A 22,135-nucleotide genomic window follows, 5' to 3' on the forward strand; every position below is an offset into this window, starting at 1 on the left:
TCAGAGGCCTGTTGATGGTCAATGTGCCTTCAGGCCAGGCTGAAAGGAAAAAGTTACACCAGACAGACTAAGCTGCTGTCACCAGGCTGATGGTATGATATGTACACAGGCTTTAAATCTCCACAATCACTGATAAACCCACCGTTAACACCGTTGCACCGATCATCCGAAGAGACAACCATGATTAGAATAAAATCATGCTGCTGCATAGTGGTTCTCTCTAATCTTATACCTCAAAGCTGCTCATTCTGATACCAATCAGGGATGCTGAGACAGATGAGTGATGTGCTGTGTCAGTGCAAGTGAAAGCAGAAAGCTGAGGGTGGCAATTATGGTTTATATGTCCGAAAAGGCTGCACTTAAAACTCCTGAGGAAAACAGGGCAACAGGGAGAGAGGGAGGAGAAAAACAGTTTGGAAAACTGAAAGGAAGGGAAGAAAAAGGAAGGCTGGAGAAGTAATGAATTACTTGTAATTGCATTAAACAGGTTTGAAAATAATAATCTAAATACATTGGCTTTAATGGTTTGACAAAACCGTGATTTTCTGAATTGGAATATGTTCATTACTGATAAATCTGTCAATTACTTTCTCAATTATCGATTGTTTGATGTAGCATGTCGTAAAATAGTTGATCTTTTCATTTTATGTCTGTGCCAAAAACAACAAAATAATTTATTGTGAACACATGATTCTGGTTTGCATTCATTTTTAAAAGGAACCCGCAGAGCAGAGAGAAGCAGTTAATTACAGAAACAAAGCGTGGCTGGTGATGAGAGGAAAGACCAATGATATATTGACACTGATGACTTGTCTCGTAGAGGTTACTTCAAATATATTGCATGCGTGTTCTCTTTGCCAGACCCTGAGCTCAAATGTGACTAGCAAGGACAAGGAGCTGCTAATTACTATTCCTGTGACTTCAGATAAAAACATAGAACTCCTTAACAATGTCACATAAACCTGACATTTATAAATTACCTCGAATTTTCATGGTATTAACATCTTCAATAAAATACCAAAGAAACCTTTAGCCTGTGCCTTCCGGAAGCCGACTAACAGTGAATAACTTGTCATGGAAAAAGCAGACACAGCAATATCATGAGCGGCCTACCTGTCTGTGTCTCTATCTCGACCATTGTTAATACATGACTCTCTTATGGATGCAGTGAATTCATGCGTACCTTCACTAATTGATTCCATGTCTCTCTGTTGGAAAACAGACCTCAGAAAGTGCTGATAAGACACTAAAACACGCAGCCATGTGAATCCTGGTGAGAGTGGCACAAGCGGGAGGGGAAGTGGGTCCACATACTTAAAGTCTGAGATTGACAGATTGCCAGTTGAACCACTCTTAACCACATAGTGAGACTGGGGGTCCAGCTAGCATAGAAGGCTAATGAAGTGTGGAAATCAGATTAAATGACTGGAGGGATTGTGGAGGTGCTGATGGTGGTGACATCGGAGGCCAGACTGGAATTCACTGAAAAGGAAGTCAAAACCACCAACTCAGGTCAGGTGCTAAGCCGGTCAAGCAAGTGTTAAGTCAGTTAAGTCAGGTGTTAAATCAAGATGGTGCTGCATTAAGAGAAAACACAAACACAAAATCAGCATGAAGAACCAAATCCAACCACATGAATAGCTGCAGTTGTCCCCAGTCAATGCCACACAGCAAGACATCTACAGAGGTTAATGCAGACTAATCCTAAACCTTATTTTTAGGGGGGGGGGGGGGGGGGGGGGGGGAGTTTAACAGATTATCCATGATATGTAGTGAAAATGTGTTTCTAGACTTCAGACGGTTCTCAATAAGTATTACAAGACTGATTAACAGTGCATTTGGGAGGAATAATAATAATGCATGGGTAAATCTGAACAACAAAGCAAACATTTTACATTGCTGTAGAGATGCAACAATTAGTCAATCGACAGAAAATTAATCGGCAACTATTTTGATAATCAAATAATCACTTTAGTCATTTTTTCCCAAGGCTAAAATACAAAATATTCTCTAAAAGTTGATGATGTAATGCATTTCTTTCCCATACATGATACTAAATTGAATATCTGTGAAAAAAAAACAAAAAAATGTCACCTTGGGCTGTGGGAAATTATAATAGGCATTTTTCAATATTTGGACATTTTACAGACAAAACTATTAATCAAGAAAATAATGATCAGATAATGGATGATTAAAATAATCATAAACTGCAGCCCTACAGTACATTGCTGTTTGGAGCTCGTGATCCTCCAGCCACGATGTACCAGACAGGTAATCAAGCAATCAGACTACTGTACAGTACATGTAATACAACCATGATCAAATCTGTAAATGCCCTGGTCTATTTCTTACCATGGTAACCAGCAACTGAAGAGTATCAACAGTGTGACTGCCAGGGCTAAATAAGGTTTTGGCCTGTCCTTTGGATAACAGCTAACATATGTCAAGGACAATATCACAGTTTTGGATTAAATGTATCTGATTTTCCCATAATGGGATCATTACAATACATCGCAATGTGACAATAAAAACAGCTGGTGAAACATTCGTGCATCAAATCCACCATGAATGATTCCATTACACCATACAGTGTTATCAATGAGGAACATGCTGTGGCTTCCTCTATCACAGCAAGACACAAAACCGGCTTTTGTGCTTAGTTGAAGACAGGCACCGATCAACACCCTAACCCATTGTGTGATGCCAGTCCGGAGATGTGTGTGTGTGTGTGTGTGTATGTGTGTGTGTGTGTGTATGTTATTCACTGTCGATTAAATCCACCCAGAGCCGTGACAGAACAGGCAGAATCCAGCGGCTGCAAACATCAGCAGCGGGACCAAAACAACACATTCCGCTGACAGCAGGAAAGAGCCGACAAAGGGCCCCTGTTCTGTTTATATACACAGGGCACACACACTGAGATCCAACATGATAAGACAATTGAAGATAGGAAAGAAAATGGCAGATGGAAGCTCCCTCTTAAAATACAATTCAGCCAGTATTCCCAAAAGACGTCGGAAGGAACAGCAAGACTGACCAAACAGATCCTACAAATTATAATGAAAACAATGAATAAACAAGCAGAGTAAGGAACAAGGATGATTTGTGAATGGCGGATGATGGATAAATGCAGAAAGGATAAAATCATTCATATTATAGTCAGCCAACTCACAGGGAATGGCTATGTAAATGTAGAATATGTACAGCCAATCAAAAAGGGGAAAAAACAATTATGAAAAAGGTTGTTTTAACCATATTTTAATCATTTTGTGCAGTGCCAGTGTTTTTCAGTTGCAAATTGCTTTTAATCTCTTTATGCACTTTTCTAGGAAGGTCTACAGATATGACAAGTGTCAAGAGTTTTTATTTCAGACAAACTGAATATTTTTTCAAAGTGAGAGTGATTTTCTTTTCAAGGACTTTCTGTAGCTGCCTGATCTGTCGCTGCCCCTTTTTTCCCCTGAGAGAAGTCTGACACGCAGGCTGTCAGATGTTCCACACAAAAATGACAACCGCTGGTGTGTTCACGTGAGTGTGTGAGTGGTTGTAAGTACATGTCTTGTACTTTCTCCTCTTTGCCAAAAATTTTCACCAGATTCAGTTGTTTGTAGCGAAAGGCTGCCAGCTCCACCGAAGAACTTCACAGCAGTTTGACTTGCTCTTTCATTTGACAAGGTGATTTGGCTGAAAAACAACCGCACACATATCATCACCTGCTTTAGATAGACTTGTCAAGACACAGAGTTAGTTGTCTAAGGCTGTTTATATTGCTGAAATTTTACATTTACATTCTATATTTTAGATTTACTATGGGATGTGGCGATGTGGGATATACAGTATAGGGTCAAAATAAGGAAAAACAAATCCAATAACATACATAGATGTCAAAAGTCAGATATAAAGGTCTTTTCTTCATAATCATTGGTATCATTTGCCTTGTTTGTCAAGCATTTTGAATCCCTGGATCAAAAAATGAGAGACACTTCTATCTTTCTGTACAGAAAATAAATTCTGCTTGTAAAGCTATGAAAAACACATATTAAAAGGGTATAAACTGGAGCGTCTCAGCAGCTGAATGGTTACTGCCACACAACCGCAACGTCCCTGGTTCGATTCCAGCCGGGGATTTTTGTTGGATGTCATACCCATCTCTCTTGCCCCTTGTTTCCTGTCTGCCACTTCACTGCCCACTATCCAATAAAGGCAAAAATGCCCAAAAAAAAAGGGTATAAACCAGCTTGAAACGTGGACACAAGCTAAACAACAAAACATTTATATTAATATTATATATATAGCACCTTCATTCAAGCTCAACCACCACCAAAACTCTGTATTTACAGTCCATTTTGCACATGTATACTGCAAATACTATTTTAAAAACTGATAAATGTACATCACATTACATACATCTCCTGGATGAAATAAATGCTCGATACCTTGGATGCCTGGACATATCTGCGGAAGATAAAAGCAAACACAAGTAGGTGAAGTGTCATAAGAGCCTCTGGAAGAGTACAGATGACAAAAAAAACAAGATTATCAGCATAGAGGAGCTGATAAAACACAGCCGTGAAGATGGCAGAATAGATTGGGAGGACTGTGTTCCTAAAGGGGAGTCTGGAAATAGTCCAGGTTGAGTCACTCAAAAGTGCATTAGTGTCCTTGAATGGCTTGTCTAATGTGCGTCACTTCAGCATATAGTCTTCACACAGTGAAATAGGTTTAAATTAATCAAGTATGATACAGAGAGCATTATAACAACTGTATAATAACAGCAGGACTCCTCATGAATGGCTGTGTGAAGGACATTAGCATTTGATTCCACACAAGCATTCATTCAAGGAAAGGGCGGATGAGCGGATGTTTAAAACTTCACCCTATTCATCCTTTTATTAAATGTTTTCCCTTGTATTTGAGGATTGAAAAATGTCAGTAAGCGGTCCAAAGTTGTCCTTAAGCTTCTGGTGAATGGCCTTTTCATCTGTTTTTCATTTAACAATTCTGAAAAATGTATAATCATAAATTATATCCATGCAGTTCAAATGCTGACAGCTGCACAATTCTGAAGGGTACGAGTTTTGTCATGAAGCACATTTTGAATAAAACCTTATTTGACTTCATCATGAGGTCATACCACTTCCCGAGGGGCTGCGGGATTACATTTTGAGGTATTTACCGTGATCAATTTCTGTCAGCTTGCATTTGTGCAACCATTTCTCAGCATTAAAAGACAAGACAAGAAGCTTTTAACAAATAATTGTTGCCTCATCAACCAGCCCACTGGATTCTCAGCATCCCACAGCGCTTCTGTGTTCAAACAGATTAACAGCGGACGGCTCGTGTGCCAGAACACAATGCCATTTTTTAACGGCATGGAAATGTTTTGATCCCCATCTCTAAGTAGAATTTCAAGTAAGGAGAACTCTTTGTAATTTGCTCCTCTATCTTTTCGCAGTCTGTTCTGGTTCCTCCCCTGTCCTCTGGAATAGGAAGTCGTTTAATTAAAAGAAAGTGTGTAGGAGACAATATCCTATTTCAGGCCCAAATTGGACACAGCTGCAATCACAAAGTGAGGCATGCTTTTCCATGTCTGAGTCTCACTCCCTGCAGAGTCCGTGTCATGTTAACGTGTGCTGAACAAGGATTTGATGTTCCTTCTCGTGTTCCACAGAGGCCTGCGTGCAATACATGTACATGCTGCACACGTGCGCACACATGCACCCATGTGTCTGTGTTTACTGGCAATCAGTAAATGTAACTGTGCAGTGGACATCTCAATGTACAAGCATCAAATTTCATAAAGTAGTCCCCATGAGGCCAATGGTTTTAATGCCATTGTGGCCAATTAGACAGATTAAATCCTCCTCTGCTTGTGACCTCACGGTCACACCAAACTGCCTGTAAATCCTCTGGAGGATCCAAACCATCACGTTCCATTTAAAATCACATACATCTCACATACAACTAAAAACTCACATTTATTCCCCACTCTCTTTACAAAGTTTTCAAAACTGCAGGACAACAGCAGTCAGTGTGGACTAAACTGTAGATAACTTAATTGGTTTGACACAAAATGCATTCAATGACTGTTGTATGTATGTATGGATTGAAACCAACATAAAACAAAATTACTGTATACTGGAATGTGATTCAATACATTTGCTATGTCTACATAAAAAAAACCCTTAGAGAAATGATTTTCCTTCATGGAACTGGAAAGTTTATGACCACTATTGACATATTGACATGATCAGATGTCTCTCCTGGGTGCAATGAATGCTGGACGCCTCGACATATCTGCAGAAAATTTCCAGGCATGGATCAAGTGAGCAAAAAAGACTCTTTCCCAGGTGTATTGCAAGAGTAAGGTGAAATGTGGATGAGAGCTTGTGGCCAAATGTAGAAGACAGGGTTGACTAGCACTGTTATATATCTATATCTGTAGCTATCCTATACATGTATTTATAGTGAATATATGCTGTGTGTTTGTTTTATATTGCATTTCTGATCCATTTCCACATATACTGCTGTACAGTAGCACAATCCATGTAGTTAAAATGTGTCTTTTCATTCATTTCATTTCATTGTAATGAAATCTTGGGTTATGCAAAAAATACTAAAACTTTAAAAAGGCTACTTCAAAGATAATAGTGATACATACCGTAATGCTAGATTTGATCCTGAGATGTGTATGAGGTGTTTTAGTTGCATTCGTGCATTTTGGATGTGAGATTAACTGTTCTGCTGAGCCATATGTTGGTGAAGAGAACTATGCAAAGAGTTTTGAAAAAGTGAACTCAGTATAGAGAAATGTGTAACCAACTGTACAAAACTGTAAAGGTTTGAAAGTGACTTTCTGAATATGTTCTCTTTCATTACTTCCCTTTCTACATTCTCAGCCAATTACCACACAATAATGACAGTCCTCATCATCACCATTACAAAATTTGCATTGTTGCGCCTCGACTCATTTTGAAACAGAAGCCGTCTCCGAAATGTGGCGCAAGGTCATATTTCATAAAGCTGCATGTGGCTATTGGGCAAAGTGTTGTGCGCACTACAGACGCACACAGAAATGTCTAATTTGCATGATTTAATTAGATGTGTAGAAGAACAGCAGCTACCACACAAACTTATAATTACATATCCTCAGCTGTGAATCACATGTTGAGTAAAAAGCTGTCACTAGTGCCAAGGCTATGAGGTTTTTAAGAAACCAAACTGTTGTTTTATACAGAAAGAGCCAGAGAGAATAAGTTGAGAATATTCATGATTGACTACTTACGAAATATATTTTGCTGCGACTCTGAAGGTTATCAGCAATTTAAGGTCAGCATTATTGAATGCTAATATTTTTTCTAATTTCACATGCTTTCAGTTATTAATTTAAAGGCCATGTTTTACTGTTAAAACACATATGATCTGACATCAACACTAACACAATCATTTTGAACCTTCCATTATTGTACCATACTACACTTAAGCTTTATTCAGCTTAGCTAAGAAGGAATGAGCTTAACCATGTGCACACAATGACCCATTAAGCAATGTACACATGTATGGCAAAATTAAAACCATGCATTACTTTTCAAACAACCTTTCACAGGTTTTTATTGGTGGTAAATGGGTGCGGTTACTATTTAATGTACTTTTAGTTGTTTTTACTCACTTAGTTGTTTTACTTAATATGACTTAAGTTAAATTTAGGCTTCCATCTCTTGCTGAAAGTGTTATATAAGCGTGAAAGGGAGAGACAAAGAAAGTGAGGGGAAAGGAAGAGCAGAAGCCATTCAATGTATGAAAGTAAAAGAGGTTTTTTTTATGGCAAGTATTTAAGCCTCGCTGAATCTTAACCATTGCTGATGTTTGCACATGTTTACACTTGCATTCAGGTCTTCTTTCTCTTACAGCACTAATGGCTTCAGCTTGACTGAGTGTTGGTTTGCCTGGGGTGACATCTGTTTGTAGTGTTTAAAAAACTATGACAGTAATTTAGCGGTGCGATAGGGGTTTTGGCAAACATTTGAAAGGAATTCTTTGTTCACTACAAGGCTGTGGGCTGCAGTACAAACATCTTTTCGGTTAATTTGCCTGTTGGATCAAGCTTGTTTAGCACCTGTGTTGACATGCGGGATGGTACTTGAGTCTTCTTGTTCAACAAAGGTCTCCATAGTCACTAGGTCATATTTGACTTGTAGCTTCAAGTCCAATTACGGTTTTGTGAACATCTTTGTTAGTTGGGTCAATTCATGGGTTTTCTAATGGTGAAAACTCTACTGTAGAAAAGATCGGAGAGGCTCTTTGGTGGTAGAAATCCAATCCTGTCCTTTCCATGAATAGCAGCAGTGGATCCATAGCTCAGTGGGGCCTGTCCCTGCTTTCTCTCTGGGTTAATGCTGAGGTAAGCAGACAGGCTCTTCACTGCTCCATATCCACTGGGGAGGAAGTTTTAGCCTGTGTGAAGAGCTTACACTGGGACACACACACACAGATATATACACACACAAACCCCTCATTCATAACAACCATTTCTCTGGAGACCCCGTTTAGAGTAACAGATCGGTATTCATTACCAAAAGCGTTGATGCTTTTGGGATTCGTGTGTGTGTGTGTGTGTGTGTCTGCAGCCTGTATGTGTATATGTCTACAGGCAAAGCTCCGGCTGGCGGCGTGAGTGCGTTCCCCCGACCTCCCAGTCACTCTTCCTCTCCACAAGTGCTTTGTCCTCATCGGTGAACAAACTTCCCCCCCTGTGGCACTCGAGCGTGGTCAGAATCTCAGCGGATCGGACAAAAATAGCATTTCGGTGACAAGAGAAGAAAACTGGCCTGGTGTGACGTTCAACAGATTGCCATGACAACCAAGTGATATGACAACCTCAATTATTTTCACACTGAACATGAACAAGTATCATCTACCCTCTCCTGCCAGAGTCACCTCTCTCAGGAACAACAATGATGCTGCACTTTTGTACATATGTTTTATATTATTCTATATGCTTTTTGTAAAAAATCTGTGGAAACTAAATATATGAACAAGCAATACTAAAAAAGGGACTTGTACTCAACCACAACAGTCACTGCAATAAGCTTAAAAGCATTATAATCATATGTCTATGTCATGATACACTGATTGTGCCTGTGTGTGGCTTCTTCCTACGATAATGCTTCACACAATCGGGCTACTAATGGCACAGTTATAAAATATCCGTAATCATATATTTTACAATCTGATATGCAGATGTTCCTCGCTGCCTGTTTGGTAATGCCTTTGTAAAAATATCCATTAAGTGCTGGTTTGAAACTTGCTATTAGATACGGCACGTATATCAAATATTCATAACATCACAGGCACACTGCGAATGTGTCATAAGTGACATCTTTAAACAGACTGATAGAGCCTGTCTGTGCGTGTCTGAATTTAAATTTTGTGAAATTTTATTTCAGTTCTTCTCAGATGTAATATCAGGCCTTTGCTGAATGTATTCAATCAGCGACACAATTCATTTAATGAAACCCTTATGAGGAAATTAACCAAATACGAGTAAATAACACATAAATAAGAAAGCCATTAGTCACAGAGATGTTACTAATTCATGAGATTATATTGCTGTCATCTAAATTATATTCGGTCATTAGAGTATACCACATTAGATTTAATAGAACAGACAACATGACAGTGTAATGGTGACTTTTTGGGGCCTAATTTTAGCTATGATACATACTGTAAAATGATTATGATTGCTCTGATTAGATTTGGATTTTCAGGGCAGACTGAACACAATGGAGCCATAATGACAGCATTAGTCAACAATTTGTTATTAAGTCCTTATTCACATGTTGAGAAAGAGCTCCTTAATGTAAACCATTACCGTTCTCTACTACTTACTGCTGCTCATTCTCTGTTTACCCTCCACATGTCATCAAATTGTTCATTATATGCGCTGCCTGATCAAGGAACAGTGATCAAAAGGAAAGCAAAAGTGCAGGATGCACGCTTGCCACCATCAGCCTGCGAGCACTGGTAGCTCTCTTCATTTACCCGCCGTTTCATACTGTCACACATTCATCACACATTATATTGCAGCTCCAGAAACCACTACCACACTACCACTCTTAATGGAATACAGACAAGTCAAGCAAAATGCAAATGAATACGCCTCACTAGGGTGAAGGCTTAATAGAAGCTTATGATTGACCCACATTTAACGTAAACTCTCACAGGGTAAAATATATCCCTGTGGCAGTGCTCAATTTTCCTCGCTGACAGCCACCATTCAAATCCCCTTTTCCCAATCACACAGTTGCCTTGGAAACACCAGCAGCTGCCAGGCAGACGTTTAAGAATTCCAAAACGAAGCGCCTGGATTTCTGGAAATTCCAGAGGGGGGGAATATCCACTGCCAAAGACACATGGGTCTAAAATAGGAGGATAACACACATCACCGCATACTGTTCATTTGTTTGCCGTAGCACCTTGTTTAGTGAAACGCTGCATTAAACAATTATCTTGTGTGATCCCAAATGACACAAAGGAAAATTGAATGAGGAAGTGGGGCTGAGCTGTGTACTTAGTGGTTTGTGTTTTATGGACTGCTTTTATGCTTCAGACCATCTTCCCTGTTTGTGCAGGCACTAACGCCGAGCAGCTGAGTTTGTTCATTCTGTGTCTTTTATCACAGTGCCCAAACTGCTGTTGCGAGGGAGCAGGGCAATTTACTGGCCAGACATGTTAATTAGACCCTGTGTGATATTCGAGCAGATAGGAGAAGTCCCACCGTGTGTAAACACTTTACACCATATTAGGACGAAACAGTCTGTGTCTTTTAAGAAGAAATTAATGCATTGTTGAGAAAACGGTCTCACCACAAGGCCCGTTCACTAGCTGTGCCGGAGCTTCCTATCATATCATACGATCCACAGCAGAAGACGTTTGTCCTGTTGTCATGGAATTGTAGATTTACAAATTCCTTTTTTTTTTCTGAGCACATTAGGGACTAATGTAAAACTGATAAAACTATTGAACTGCTGTATTAGAATATTCTTACAATAATGTAGCCATCCTCTCAGGTGTTCAATTTGAGTAACGAATGATGACAATGGATTTTAGGTCAGTTCTGTGTCTATTTTGCTTATAGACTTTTTTTTATGAGAAACGTCAGCTGATGAGAAAGATTGACAGAACTGACATTACTAATTTACCAAAGCTGATTAGTGGCACCTGGATGTTGCTCGACGTCCTCCTGATCTGATTCTTCATATATGTTATCATCTATCTATAATTTTGTCATCTTGTACTTTCCATTTTTTGCTATCCGGTCAGTTCTGTACACACGACATCTATTGCATGTCTGTCCAGCCTGGGAAAGGGATCCCACCTCATCAGGGTCTAAGGATAAATGATGTATTGCTGTACAGATTGAAAGCCCCTGTGGGAAATTGTGCGATTTGTGTTATTGGCCTATACAAATCAAATGGACTAGGTAGAAAAAAGCCAGAGTAAGCCCCATTAACATGCCAGCTCAGCCACCTCTTAAAACAATACTTTCATCCCTTCCAAGCCTACATTTCAGTTCACCAGGTCCATTAACAAGGTTTGGCTTGGGAAACATACTGAGCAGCTTTGCCTATTCACACATACAGTTTTACCCTTCTATATTACATTATTTGCCCTCATATTACTCAAACTGCTACATATCCTGACTGTTCACAAAGGCTGGCAAATGGCTTCAGTTAACTCCCTGTATTGTGTGTGATAAAAGCAGAAGGTCACTCCTGAATCTCAGTCTGCCTCTCTCTGAAATTTTTACCCTGCAAAGACTGAAACTTTAATGAATGACCCAGCCAGTCCATCCCCGAGGGGTATGGCAGGGCTGCTCAGTGTCCCCAGACAACAATTTACTGTCAGAGAGAATATAAGCAAGGAGCCACAGAGCCAGAGAAAACTTCATGGTACAACTACAAAAAAAACCCAAATACAAAAATAATTGGTAGAAAATAATTTGTGGAATGTAAGATGTGTGGGAAAAGGTCACCAATGTTCCTTTTCAAATTTACTGTGTCTTTAAAAGTTGTCGACTGAGCCTCTCTTAACTAAGGGAGGAAAAATTCTGAATACATTTACTTTCACAGATCCATGTCGAACAATTTGCCAAGTAGTTTACACAGACAAGTCCCTGGTTTTCTCACTTTCACCTCCAGACCACACCTCTAGAACAACAAGTGTGCCACCACGACACAGTGAGGGCACAAGTCATACTGCTCCAAATTATTGCTTACACTATACTCTGAAGAAAAGCAAAGGCGGCACTAATTGCAGCTCTTCCTGACCTCAAAGACCACAGGTCGCCCAAACAGCAAGTTACCATCCAGATTTGGAACAGCCTGTCCTTGTGCAGACAAATTAGGACAATGAATGGGTTCCCTCCCAGTTGGTGATTGGCTTTATGGCATTTTGATAAAAGGGCACTTCAGACAGAAGAAGTCTGCATCTATTTTTAACAATTTTCTATTATGCCGTAATTATCCATGAACATTTCTGACATACCAGGACACCTTATGCAAGTTAATTATACCTCTCACTTAACAAAAATTGGTCTCTGTTGCTGAGATTCTGCAAATGGTCCTTAGTCAATGAAAAATTGAGGATAAATGGCTATATGTAAGTTCTAAGATTCAATCCTCATTAATGGTGCGTGCTGCAGCTGCCCACAAAAGGCAAGGGCTCTTAAACACTCCATTGTTCCCTGTTGGAAAATCACTGGCATTTCCAGGCTGGACAAATGAGTGGTGTGTTTAAATGTAAGAGAAATGATAACCTCTTTCCTCCTCAGACGGGGGAGATCTGTGTGGCATAGATAAAGATCATGGGTATTATTACTCCCACAAGAGCCCTTGGACTGCACATTTGGATTATGGGTCTCCTGGGAATATTGAACAAATATTTGAGAGGGGGCTTGGGTATTAGTTGCGCCACACACCTCAGTAGATAAGACACATATAATCATTCTTTATACAAAACTGTGTACAATACAGTTGGCGCTGGTGTGCAGCAACAAATAATGTCCTTCCACAGGCTAACCTCAGTAATTATACAGTCTCTTGTTGCCATACAGGAAATATAAACAGACACCTTGCTGAGAGAGGTATGATCAAATATACATTATGGCAGATAAAGTGTGTCTTTGATGAATTTGCTATGGCAACCAGGACACATTAAAGTGCTTGCCAGATGTTGCAATGAGGCTGAGATAGCAACTCAGAGTGTGTTCGACCCGAGTGCCCATCAGAGTTTGAAAAGGAAAGAGAGAGAGGATTTTAAAACCATATTGTGTGTGATTTGAGGACGTGTTCTTCTTTATATTAGTCCGCATTAAACCCTTATACTACATTCCAGAAATAATTAAAAGGAGGTATTAAAAATCAATTACATTTGTGATTAAAAAGAAGCTTTGCAAACCCTCCTGAATGCAGTTACAGGTTAATGATGGTACAGCTCGGTGTTACTGTCTCATGCAGTGAAATGATCTTGTGCTAGTCTCTGCAGCACTGCGGCTGCTTTCAAACCGGCCATTAAAGTTTCATTCCTTTTTATGCTAAAACACGGCATGCCCTGCATATTGAAAAACGGTGCCTCTCCATGAGAAGCCAAGCCACTCTTTTCAGGAAAAAAAAAAAACAGCATTCAATATTTTGACAAGTGAAATGTTCAAGGATTTTACAGGCACAACGAAATCAAATCCTTGAACAAATGTGTGCAAATGGCAGGAACGTGTCTGATTTTTAAAGTGCATTCTCTCCTTTTTTCAAGAGTGTGGCTCATTTTGCCATCAGGGAAGCACTTGGGTCCAACAGGACAAATGCATCAAAACCAGCCACCTTCTTGTAATGGCAAAATACACCCATACTGAATTATTTCTGACAGACAAAGGCAGGAGTTGTAGCAAACAGCAAATAGGGATAAAATACAGCTCTCAATTTACGCAGCAGATGAAGTCCCAAACAAACAAAACAAACACACCACATCAATAGGATAAATTGCAGGCAGAATATACATTATACAGTGTTGAAATAGAGCAACTGTAACATTCAAAGAAGGCAAAACAGGAACAAATATCCAGCATCTCCTCTCTTTAAGAATAACTCTTCTATCCCTTAAGCATGACTCTCAGAACTAGACTGATTAGACTCCACTTCAGTGCCTGTTGTAATTATACACATAAGACCTCAATTTGTGTTTATTAGTGCTGTGGTATTTCAAAACCACATATTACAGCAAATTGAAATTGGTCGCACAGGCTGAGGGTTTGGATAGCGGCCATTTTGTTTTGGTCTGCATTCCGTGACTCTTGCGTGTATGCTCATTCCCTCGCTGTGCAAGATCTAAAAGTGGGCATGTTTGACCCTTTTTGGTTTCCATTTAATTTGTGTGAAGGAAAAGTGGACAATAGCTCAATGGGAGCGATCTCTTGTCTCAAAGAGAGAGAGGGGAGAACATGTGACTGACCAGTTAGAGCAGAAGGCCACAGCTCCATCAGCGAGTCTCTGTTCGCTCCACCAGGGAGAGCAGTGCTGTATTGGAGCCATTCTAAAATTATAAGGTCAAACTTTCAGCCACACCCATATCTGTTTCAGACACCACTTCTCTCCCTTTACACACACACACACACACACACACACACACACACACACACACAAATATGATCACAAACTTAAAGTATGGTTGTTATTATTGTATTTACATAGGATGAGTATTTGGCAGCAAAAGCTACAATAAATACTGTATATATCTGAAATGCTTCCATGTTATTCAATGGGGGAGTTTGATCTTTTCTTTATCGGTAACATACAAGAAAGTGTATTTCCACTCAGTTATTAATCATTCTATCGCTTAATAAATGTTTTGAAAGATAAAAACTGTCTGTGAAAAGGAAAATATTTCATAATAGTAGTGATATCTACTTATGAATGTCAGTGTTTCACGGTTTTTCAAATCATGGTGGTGAATAAAGAGGAAAGGCTTGTATTCACTAACACAGTTTTTGCCAGAGGTTCTCCTCTGGTTAAATATTATAAATGTAATCTCCACAGGTAGGTGTAAAAGGATTTTTGGCACATTGCAGTGCATCTGTACATTGTGAGTTGATGTAGAAGGGTTCCATTCCATGCATTTAGAATCGGAATTATGACAACAATGGAACAGAATTCTATCATAAGAACCAGGGTTCATATGTACAGACTGAAGCCTAAGTTGAGACATTTCAACCTTGTTTGTTGGTGCCGTATCTCAAAGACAACCTTGAAACACGTTCTATCGAAAGTAATACTCTATATTCAGTATTTACTCGATACAAAACTCCCCTGACATCACCTGTGACCTGAAGTGACTGTTTGGTAAGTTGAATTTTTCCAAAAGAAAAAAAACAAACAAACAGAAAAATCTCTTCTCTGAGGGAAGGTTTTCTTGAATGCTTGGTTGTAATATAGACATGAAATAAACTCTGTCAATCATGAATTTAATTCCACTTTATTTACAACTAATATAATTAATTAACGGACAGATAGTTTTGAAGTAACAGTGGAAATACAGACGTATACAGATAAGTAGATACTGTAAAGTGAAGTAACAAGATGAATATTAGTTGCACCTCATCTTTAACTTCTTACTTTATCCAGCTTAGATATATTTATTCATGTTAACATCATTTATTTTAAGTCTGATGAAAATAAAATACTGGTAATATACAAATTATATACAGTTTTGTTTGAGCAGTTATTGACGAGCAGGGATGTGATCATGAATTCAACGAAAGCAGGAAAACATAAAATCAGTGGGGGTAAAGATTAGAAATCAGAAAGCCTCTTTATGTGGATTTTTGTAATTTAGTTTTAATTTTTATTTAAGTGTCAGTTTAGGTTGTTGTGCAGTGTGTGTTTGTTTTTAATGTATACAGTATGTATGTAACCTTATTTTAGTGGCAGTATTTATATTAGTAGTCATGATAGACAAATGATATTTCTAGCAAGATCTTTAATTTAGCTTAATTTGGTTTCAACTATAGATTTTGCATTTTTGGTAGATTTGTAAGGTAGTAAGTAAAACAATAGATAGATAAATATCCATTTATCCTGTCAGAGCCTGTTGAATCTCCCCTCTGCACGTAAACCTGTGGCTGTATGTGTTTCATTGACTGTCGAGCTCTATGATACCAGACTGAGCTTTGTATTTCCATATTTTTATTTTCTGCCTCCCTTTCAGGTGTGAGAAATCACAGATTTAATCTTTCAACATGGAAGATAATAACACCCAGGACACTGAAGGAGACCTGTTCTCCTCCGCCTCCTCAGACTACAAAGCGCAAAAGTTCCTTGGGTGCGGTACATTTGGAGAAGTCCTCCAGTGCAGGAACTTAACCACCAATGAAACGGTGGCTCTGAAATTCATAAGACACGAAAGACACGTTGAGGAGGCAAAGCATGAGGTGCCACTCAACATTTATCAATGTTTCACTGATATATTGCTTTAAAAACAAATTGCATTCATACCAAACACATTTCTTACATTCCACAGGAAGCGCTCCTCAAAAAGATACAATCGCTGAACTCCAACAAGTTTAACATCGTTAGGTGGATCGACTCCTTCACCTACGAGGGACTTTATTGTCTTGAGTTTGAGAAACTGGACATAAGTCTTCTTCAATTCGTGCAGACAAGCCCTTCTGAGTGTCTTGAACTGAAGGAGATCCGACCCATTCTGCAACAGGTTTCTTTCTGTAATACTAAATTTGAAAAAAACAACAACCCTGAATTGTAGGGTGTTAAGATAGAAAAATGGCTGAAGGGTGAAAGGTGTGCTCTGTCTTTTTAGATGTACGTATGAATTATAGTTCTGTCAAAATCCCAGTTAGAACTTCCTTCACAACAAATCTTACCTAAATTTAAAGAGTAAAATAAAAATAAGGATAGATTTTTGCACTATGTTCAGCCAAGATGCCAGTTTATCACAATGTGACAGATAAATTTACATCTTGAGATCTTCAAAATCGTATGACACTCTGCAGTCATCATTAGTGTCATTATAGCTACACATGTTGTTTATTGTGAGATTATTTAAGGGAACTAGCTGTGTTTACCTGTTCATACAAGTGTCATTAGCCAAGGTATATTTTAATTACATACAGCTACATTTTCCCTGTGGTGTCACCAAATATGTTAAGTTGTAGTTTGTTGATGAAATTAACACTGCAATACAGCTGACAAACATATTATAATATCATATGTTGTTTGTGATTTCAGTTGGCTACAGCGATGCAGTTTCTAGCGAGCACAGGAATTGTTCATGCAGATCTTAAGCTCGACAATATTATGATGGTGGATCACCTAAGGCAGCCATTGAGAGTCAAAGTCATTGACTTTGGCTTAGCCTTTCCGGTTTCCGAGGCAATGCCGGGTTCAACTCTTCAGGCCCAGTGGTACAGGTAAGTAACTGACTATTTAATGGAAGAAGTCCTGCAAGCTGGCATCTCAATTCTTTCTCAGGCTTGCTAATGAACACCACCAAACTACATTTATTAAATTGATAGTCCACTATAGACAGTGAGCAGGAGTTTACCTCTTAATTGGTCTTTCTAACCACAGTAATGTTTTCTCTTCCTCTTCAAAGATCTCCAGAGATTCTGCTGGGAGCCCCCTTCAACGAGGCTATTGACATCTGGTCTCTGGGCTGCATTGCTGCTGAAATGTTTATGGGCAATGTCCTGTTCCCTGGCAAGGATGAGTATGACATGGTCAGTAGTACACTTGAACAGATTTACACTCAAAACACAGCAAAAAGTCAATGTCAGCCATAATGTCTTTGCATTGTGCATAGCAAGATACATGCCATATTCCCAGTGCATCATCACTTATTTCTAGCATTTTCTTATGAAAACAGGTTTTTTTTTAATGAGACAAGCCATGAGTCTCATTTCAAGCTAGAGTAATGCAAGTGAAAATACACATTGCCTAATCACCCAAGATCAGTATGCTTTTAACTTTTAGGTCATCTAACGTCCATTAAGCTTATTCTACTGCAAAACGTTATAAAATGAGCTTTAAAGTATAAGGTAACATTGTGTTGTGTCGACAGATGAGGCATATGGTATACACTGTTGGAAAGCCACCAGATCATCTCCTCAGTGCTGGACTGTATTCCTTTAAGTATTTTAATGCTATGTATTTAGGACAGACACCAATCCAGTGGAGATTTAAGGTAATATTAAGTGGCTGTTATCTACTGCAGCTGTGCTTACATTTCTAATATCTGTAACAATTTTTGTATCTCTCCTTTAAACTGTCCTCTTTTCTGCTAGTGCCATTAACTGCATTTAGAACAAATTCACTAACTCAAACATTTCTTCTCTTTAGTCATCACTGGAAGCTCGACATTTTATCTTCACCCCACGCACCATTAACAGCCTAAATGATCTGCTAGAGGTAGGTTGCCATAAGTTATAAAATCAGCTTTTATAACTTGAACATATAGACATATGATGCAAGTTCAGATTTTCTTACCATTTTTGTTTCATTCCAATCCAGCACAATCTGATATATGAACTCTCACGAGAAGATGCTGAAGCAGATCAATGTGACCGGGCAAGCTTTGTTGATTTATTAACAAGGTTACTGAAGGTGGATATGTCAGAAAGGATAACACCAAGCCAAATTCTTCAGCATCCTTTCATAACAATGACCCACCTCGAAGGCTTTAACAACAGCCTGCAGTAAGTGTGTGCTTAGATGTGTGTGTATGTGGGCTGCTGTGGATGGAGGAAGTTGTTTGACTCAGTGACTGGTTGTCTTCCAGTGTTCAATCCTGCTCGGACCTGATGAGCGTCTGTCAGAGTCTCAGTTTGGATGACGGTGAGGATGTGGCTGAGTCGCAAACGTGCGTGAACGACAGGACATCCAACAGCACCGCCAGTCCGGCCCAACACAGCGTCACCAATGAGGGTCACCCTGCTGGGCTTAGCGGTGAGAAGCGGCCCCAGAGCCCTGACATCAGTGGAGAAAGCAGTCAAGTAAAGAAAAGAAAGAGAGATGGTGCTGACAAATCTGCTGACTGTGGCAACAGGTAGGTGTTTGAAATATCTCCCTGTACTGATCATTTAATATTTGAGTGGAACAGATCAACATTTTGGACAAGAGTTAGATCAGAAGAATAATACCACGCTCATGTATGTGTATGTCAAAGTGAATAACTGCATACCTGGCTTTAAGTTTCCGGAGATTTAAACTATTTTTTTGATCAACACAGAACTCCAGACACCTCCCCTGCAAAGAAAAGCCGGACAGGATGTCTGGATCCAGTTCCAGCAGAGACAAAGTCACTCCAGCAAAAAAGAAAGAGGGATGACACTGATCTTTGCACCTCTTTTGACAACTCCCCAGCAAAGAAAAGCTGGACAGGATGTCGGGATCCAGTTCCAGCAGAGACAAAGTCACTCCAGCAAAAAAGAAAGAGGGATGACACTGATCTTTGCACCTCTTTTGACAACTCCCCAGCAAAGAGGATCTGCCCCGACATCAGTGGAGAAAGCAGTCAAGTAAAGAAAAGAAAGAGAGATGGTGCTGACAAGTCTGCTGACTGTGACAACAGGTAGGTGTTTGAAATATCTCCCTGTACTGATCATTTAATATTTGAGTGGAACAGATCAACATTTTGGACAAGAATTAGATCAGAAGATTAATACCACGCTCATGTATGTGTATGTCAAAGTGAATAACTGCATACCTGGCTTTAAGTTTCCAGAGATTTAAACTATTTTTTTGATCAACACAGAACTCCAGACACCTCCCCTGCAGAGAAAAGCCGGACAGGATGTCTGGATCCAGTTCCAGCAGAGACAAAGTCACTCCAGCAAAAAAGAAAGAGGGATGACACTGATCTTTGCACCTCTTTTGACAACTCCCTAGCAAAGAGGATCTGCGTAAATGTGGATAAAGAGCTGACAGACAGCGTCAAAAGTAAGCTCATCCACTATGGATTAATCAAAATTAATTAGCACATTTTGAGTAGTGGAGTAAACTTTGTGAGTCTGCAGTATTTTGTATGGTGAGATATTTTACCAGTTTTATCTTGGTGAATTAACAAACATCTGGGTTTTTTAAAGACTCTGAACTCCCCGACCCAGAAAATAGCCCAGCCAGCACATCCCGGGTCAGCCCTCTCACGAAGAGGAAGAGAGATGATGAGGAGGAGTCAGGATCATGTGAAACCTCCCCCCACAAAAGGAGGAGGGAAAATCTGTCTGAAGGAGGAGAGGGAGCCAACCAGACATAGAACAACAGCAGTGCATCCTGCCAGTCAGACTCAATGCTGCTCAGATCTTCAATTTATTTGTTCTTTTTTTTCCTTCTATTATTATTTTTTTCATTTTTCTTTTCCTTTAATAATTGTAAATTCTAATAAATTCTTAAGTGAATAGTTTGTGAATGTTTTATCTTACTTTAATTGGGGGTTGGCTGGTGAAAACAGATTGGAAAGGTTGTATTTATGTTGTTGTTTTTTTCGGAACAGACACAAATCAGGAGGCTATACCTTGCCAGCTTGCTAGCTAGTTCGAGGTTTCCATTGGTTTTTGTTTGTATCCATCATTTACCACTAACAGCACATTCTTCCTGTTCTGTGCTATAAAGCTAACAAGTCCTCCAAACTACAGGTCATTCACCAGTACCCTCCAATATGAACCATATGAGGGTTTTCTGAATAGAAAAGGTAATTTATTTAATCATTTATTATTTTTTTCTAATCTGCCAGCACTATGGTTTAGGATCAATTGTGCTCGAAACAACACTGTTAGCTGTTAGCAGGAAACCTATTCACCACAGCCTTCTCTGTATGAGGTTTTTCACTGTTACACTATACTTCTACCTTTACGTCTGAGAGACAACAGTCATAATCCGCACAACCAAATGACCGAAGCTGGTATTTTTTTTGTTTAAGGACAGTCTCCCTAAAGCATCAGATTTTCCACCATATTCATCATGGAGACATATGATGTAAAATGCCATGTAGAAGGCAGCAAGTCTCCTATATTTACTGTAATCACACTCTGATATGTCACACTTCTCACTTCTCATGTAGTACGTCAAAGAAAAAACAAACAGCAAGGTATATTATGCTGTCAGTTATGGTATCACAAAAAGCGATTATTATACAGCACACAGCTGGTGGCAGAGAGGTGTAGGTGGCTCAGAGGTTTATCATAGAGCATGTAGCACACACGCACACACATAGAAAGAACCAGCATACAGATGATCTTCCACTCATTTCTAAAACACAGATGTTTCTCAGCTCGACAGATTGGAGCAAATGATCCTTTTAACACATTTCTCTGTTATGCACCAATTGGATGTTAACTGGGCACAGTTAAACAAAACAGAAACATATGTATTTAAATGACCTTTGGGTAAAAGCTTAAGTTATTCCCCTTTATTATAAGAGCAAGATAGACATTTTCAGCAGCAACTGATACTTGGTTAAAAAAAAAGTATGATGCATATTTTTCTAACTTAACTAGACATGGCCCAATATCCAAAGGCACCATTTAACATTGTTTAACATTCTTTACTTGCTTGTAGGAGCACAGTCAACATGAAGTCATCTTTTTGGCCTCAGTCTATAGAAGCATACAGCAAGTCAAGATAATCATTATGTTTCCAAACTTGATCCTCCCTACAGTATTTAATTACAGTAGGAAGGAGCTGTTACGGAGACATGAGCATCTACTGTATTATGGCGTGTTCAAAATTTTAACCAACTTCAAACTATACGAATTCCACACATTTTTACAAATCTCTGAAAGTGTGAGTAATGCCATTATGCCTTCATGCATCAGGATGTGATTTCACATGCTTTACTGCAAAGCTATAAAGTGGACTTGGTTTATAGTATAAAAGGAAATCTCCTTACCTAAGCACAAAAAATATTGCTTTATATGAGAGGAAATAGACTTGATGTTATAGCATCATCGTGTGAATGGTTGTTTTATGTTTATCATATTAATGTCAATATTCATACAGTCCTTGGTTGTATGTTTACGATTATATTTTGAATGGAACCAGTGGAAAGTGAACTCATCTAATACACTGAACGT

The 22,135-nt window shown here is 39.1% G+C and overlaps 2 protein-coding genes across 5 annotated transcripts in view; one reads left to right on the forward strand and one right to left on the reverse strand.

The window, feature by feature from the left end:
* The window catches only part of sash1a (SAM and SH3 domain containing 1a), a 244,413-nt gene that overhangs the window by 221,058 nt on the left and 1,220 nt on the right, over positions 1-22,135 (reverse strand). The gene's annotated exons all lie outside the window — the stretch shown is intronic.
* Positions 15,167-20,457, forward strand: LOC121882649 (homeodomain-interacting protein kinase 2-like). 4 transcript variants are annotated; one of them, XM_042391043.1, is made up of 13 exons: positions 15,167-15,392; positions 16,258-16,480; positions 16,570-16,761; positions 17,295-17,476; positions 17,662-17,785; positions 18,127-18,249; positions 18,405-18,473; positions 18,576-18,760; positions 18,844-19,110; positions 19,294-19,399; positions 19,514-19,635; positions 19,819-20,003; positions 20,150-20,457. In XM_042391043.1, exons 2-13 carry the CDS (start codon positions 16,289-16,291, stop codon positions 20,317-20,319), a joined length of 1,917 nt encoding a protein of 638 aa, XP_042246977.1. In that variant the 5' UTR covers positions 15,167-15,392; positions 16,258-16,288; the 3' UTR covers positions 20,320-20,457. The 4 variants fall into 4 exon arrangements, with proteins under 4 accessions (XP_042246977.1, XP_042246978.1, XP_042246975.1 ...); XM_042391044.1 differs by having other exon boundaries at positions 15,169-15,392; positions 19,294-19,548; positions 19,960-20,003; XM_042391041.1 differs by having other exon boundaries at positions 15,176-15,392; positions 19,294-19,635.

Source organism: Thunnus maccoyii, chromosome 17, assembly GCF_910596095.1.
Source record: "Thunnus maccoyii chromosome 17, fThuMac1.1, whole genome shotgun sequence".
NCBI lineage: Eukaryota > Metazoa > Chordata > Actinopteri > Scombriformes > Scombridae > Thunnus > Thunnus maccoyii.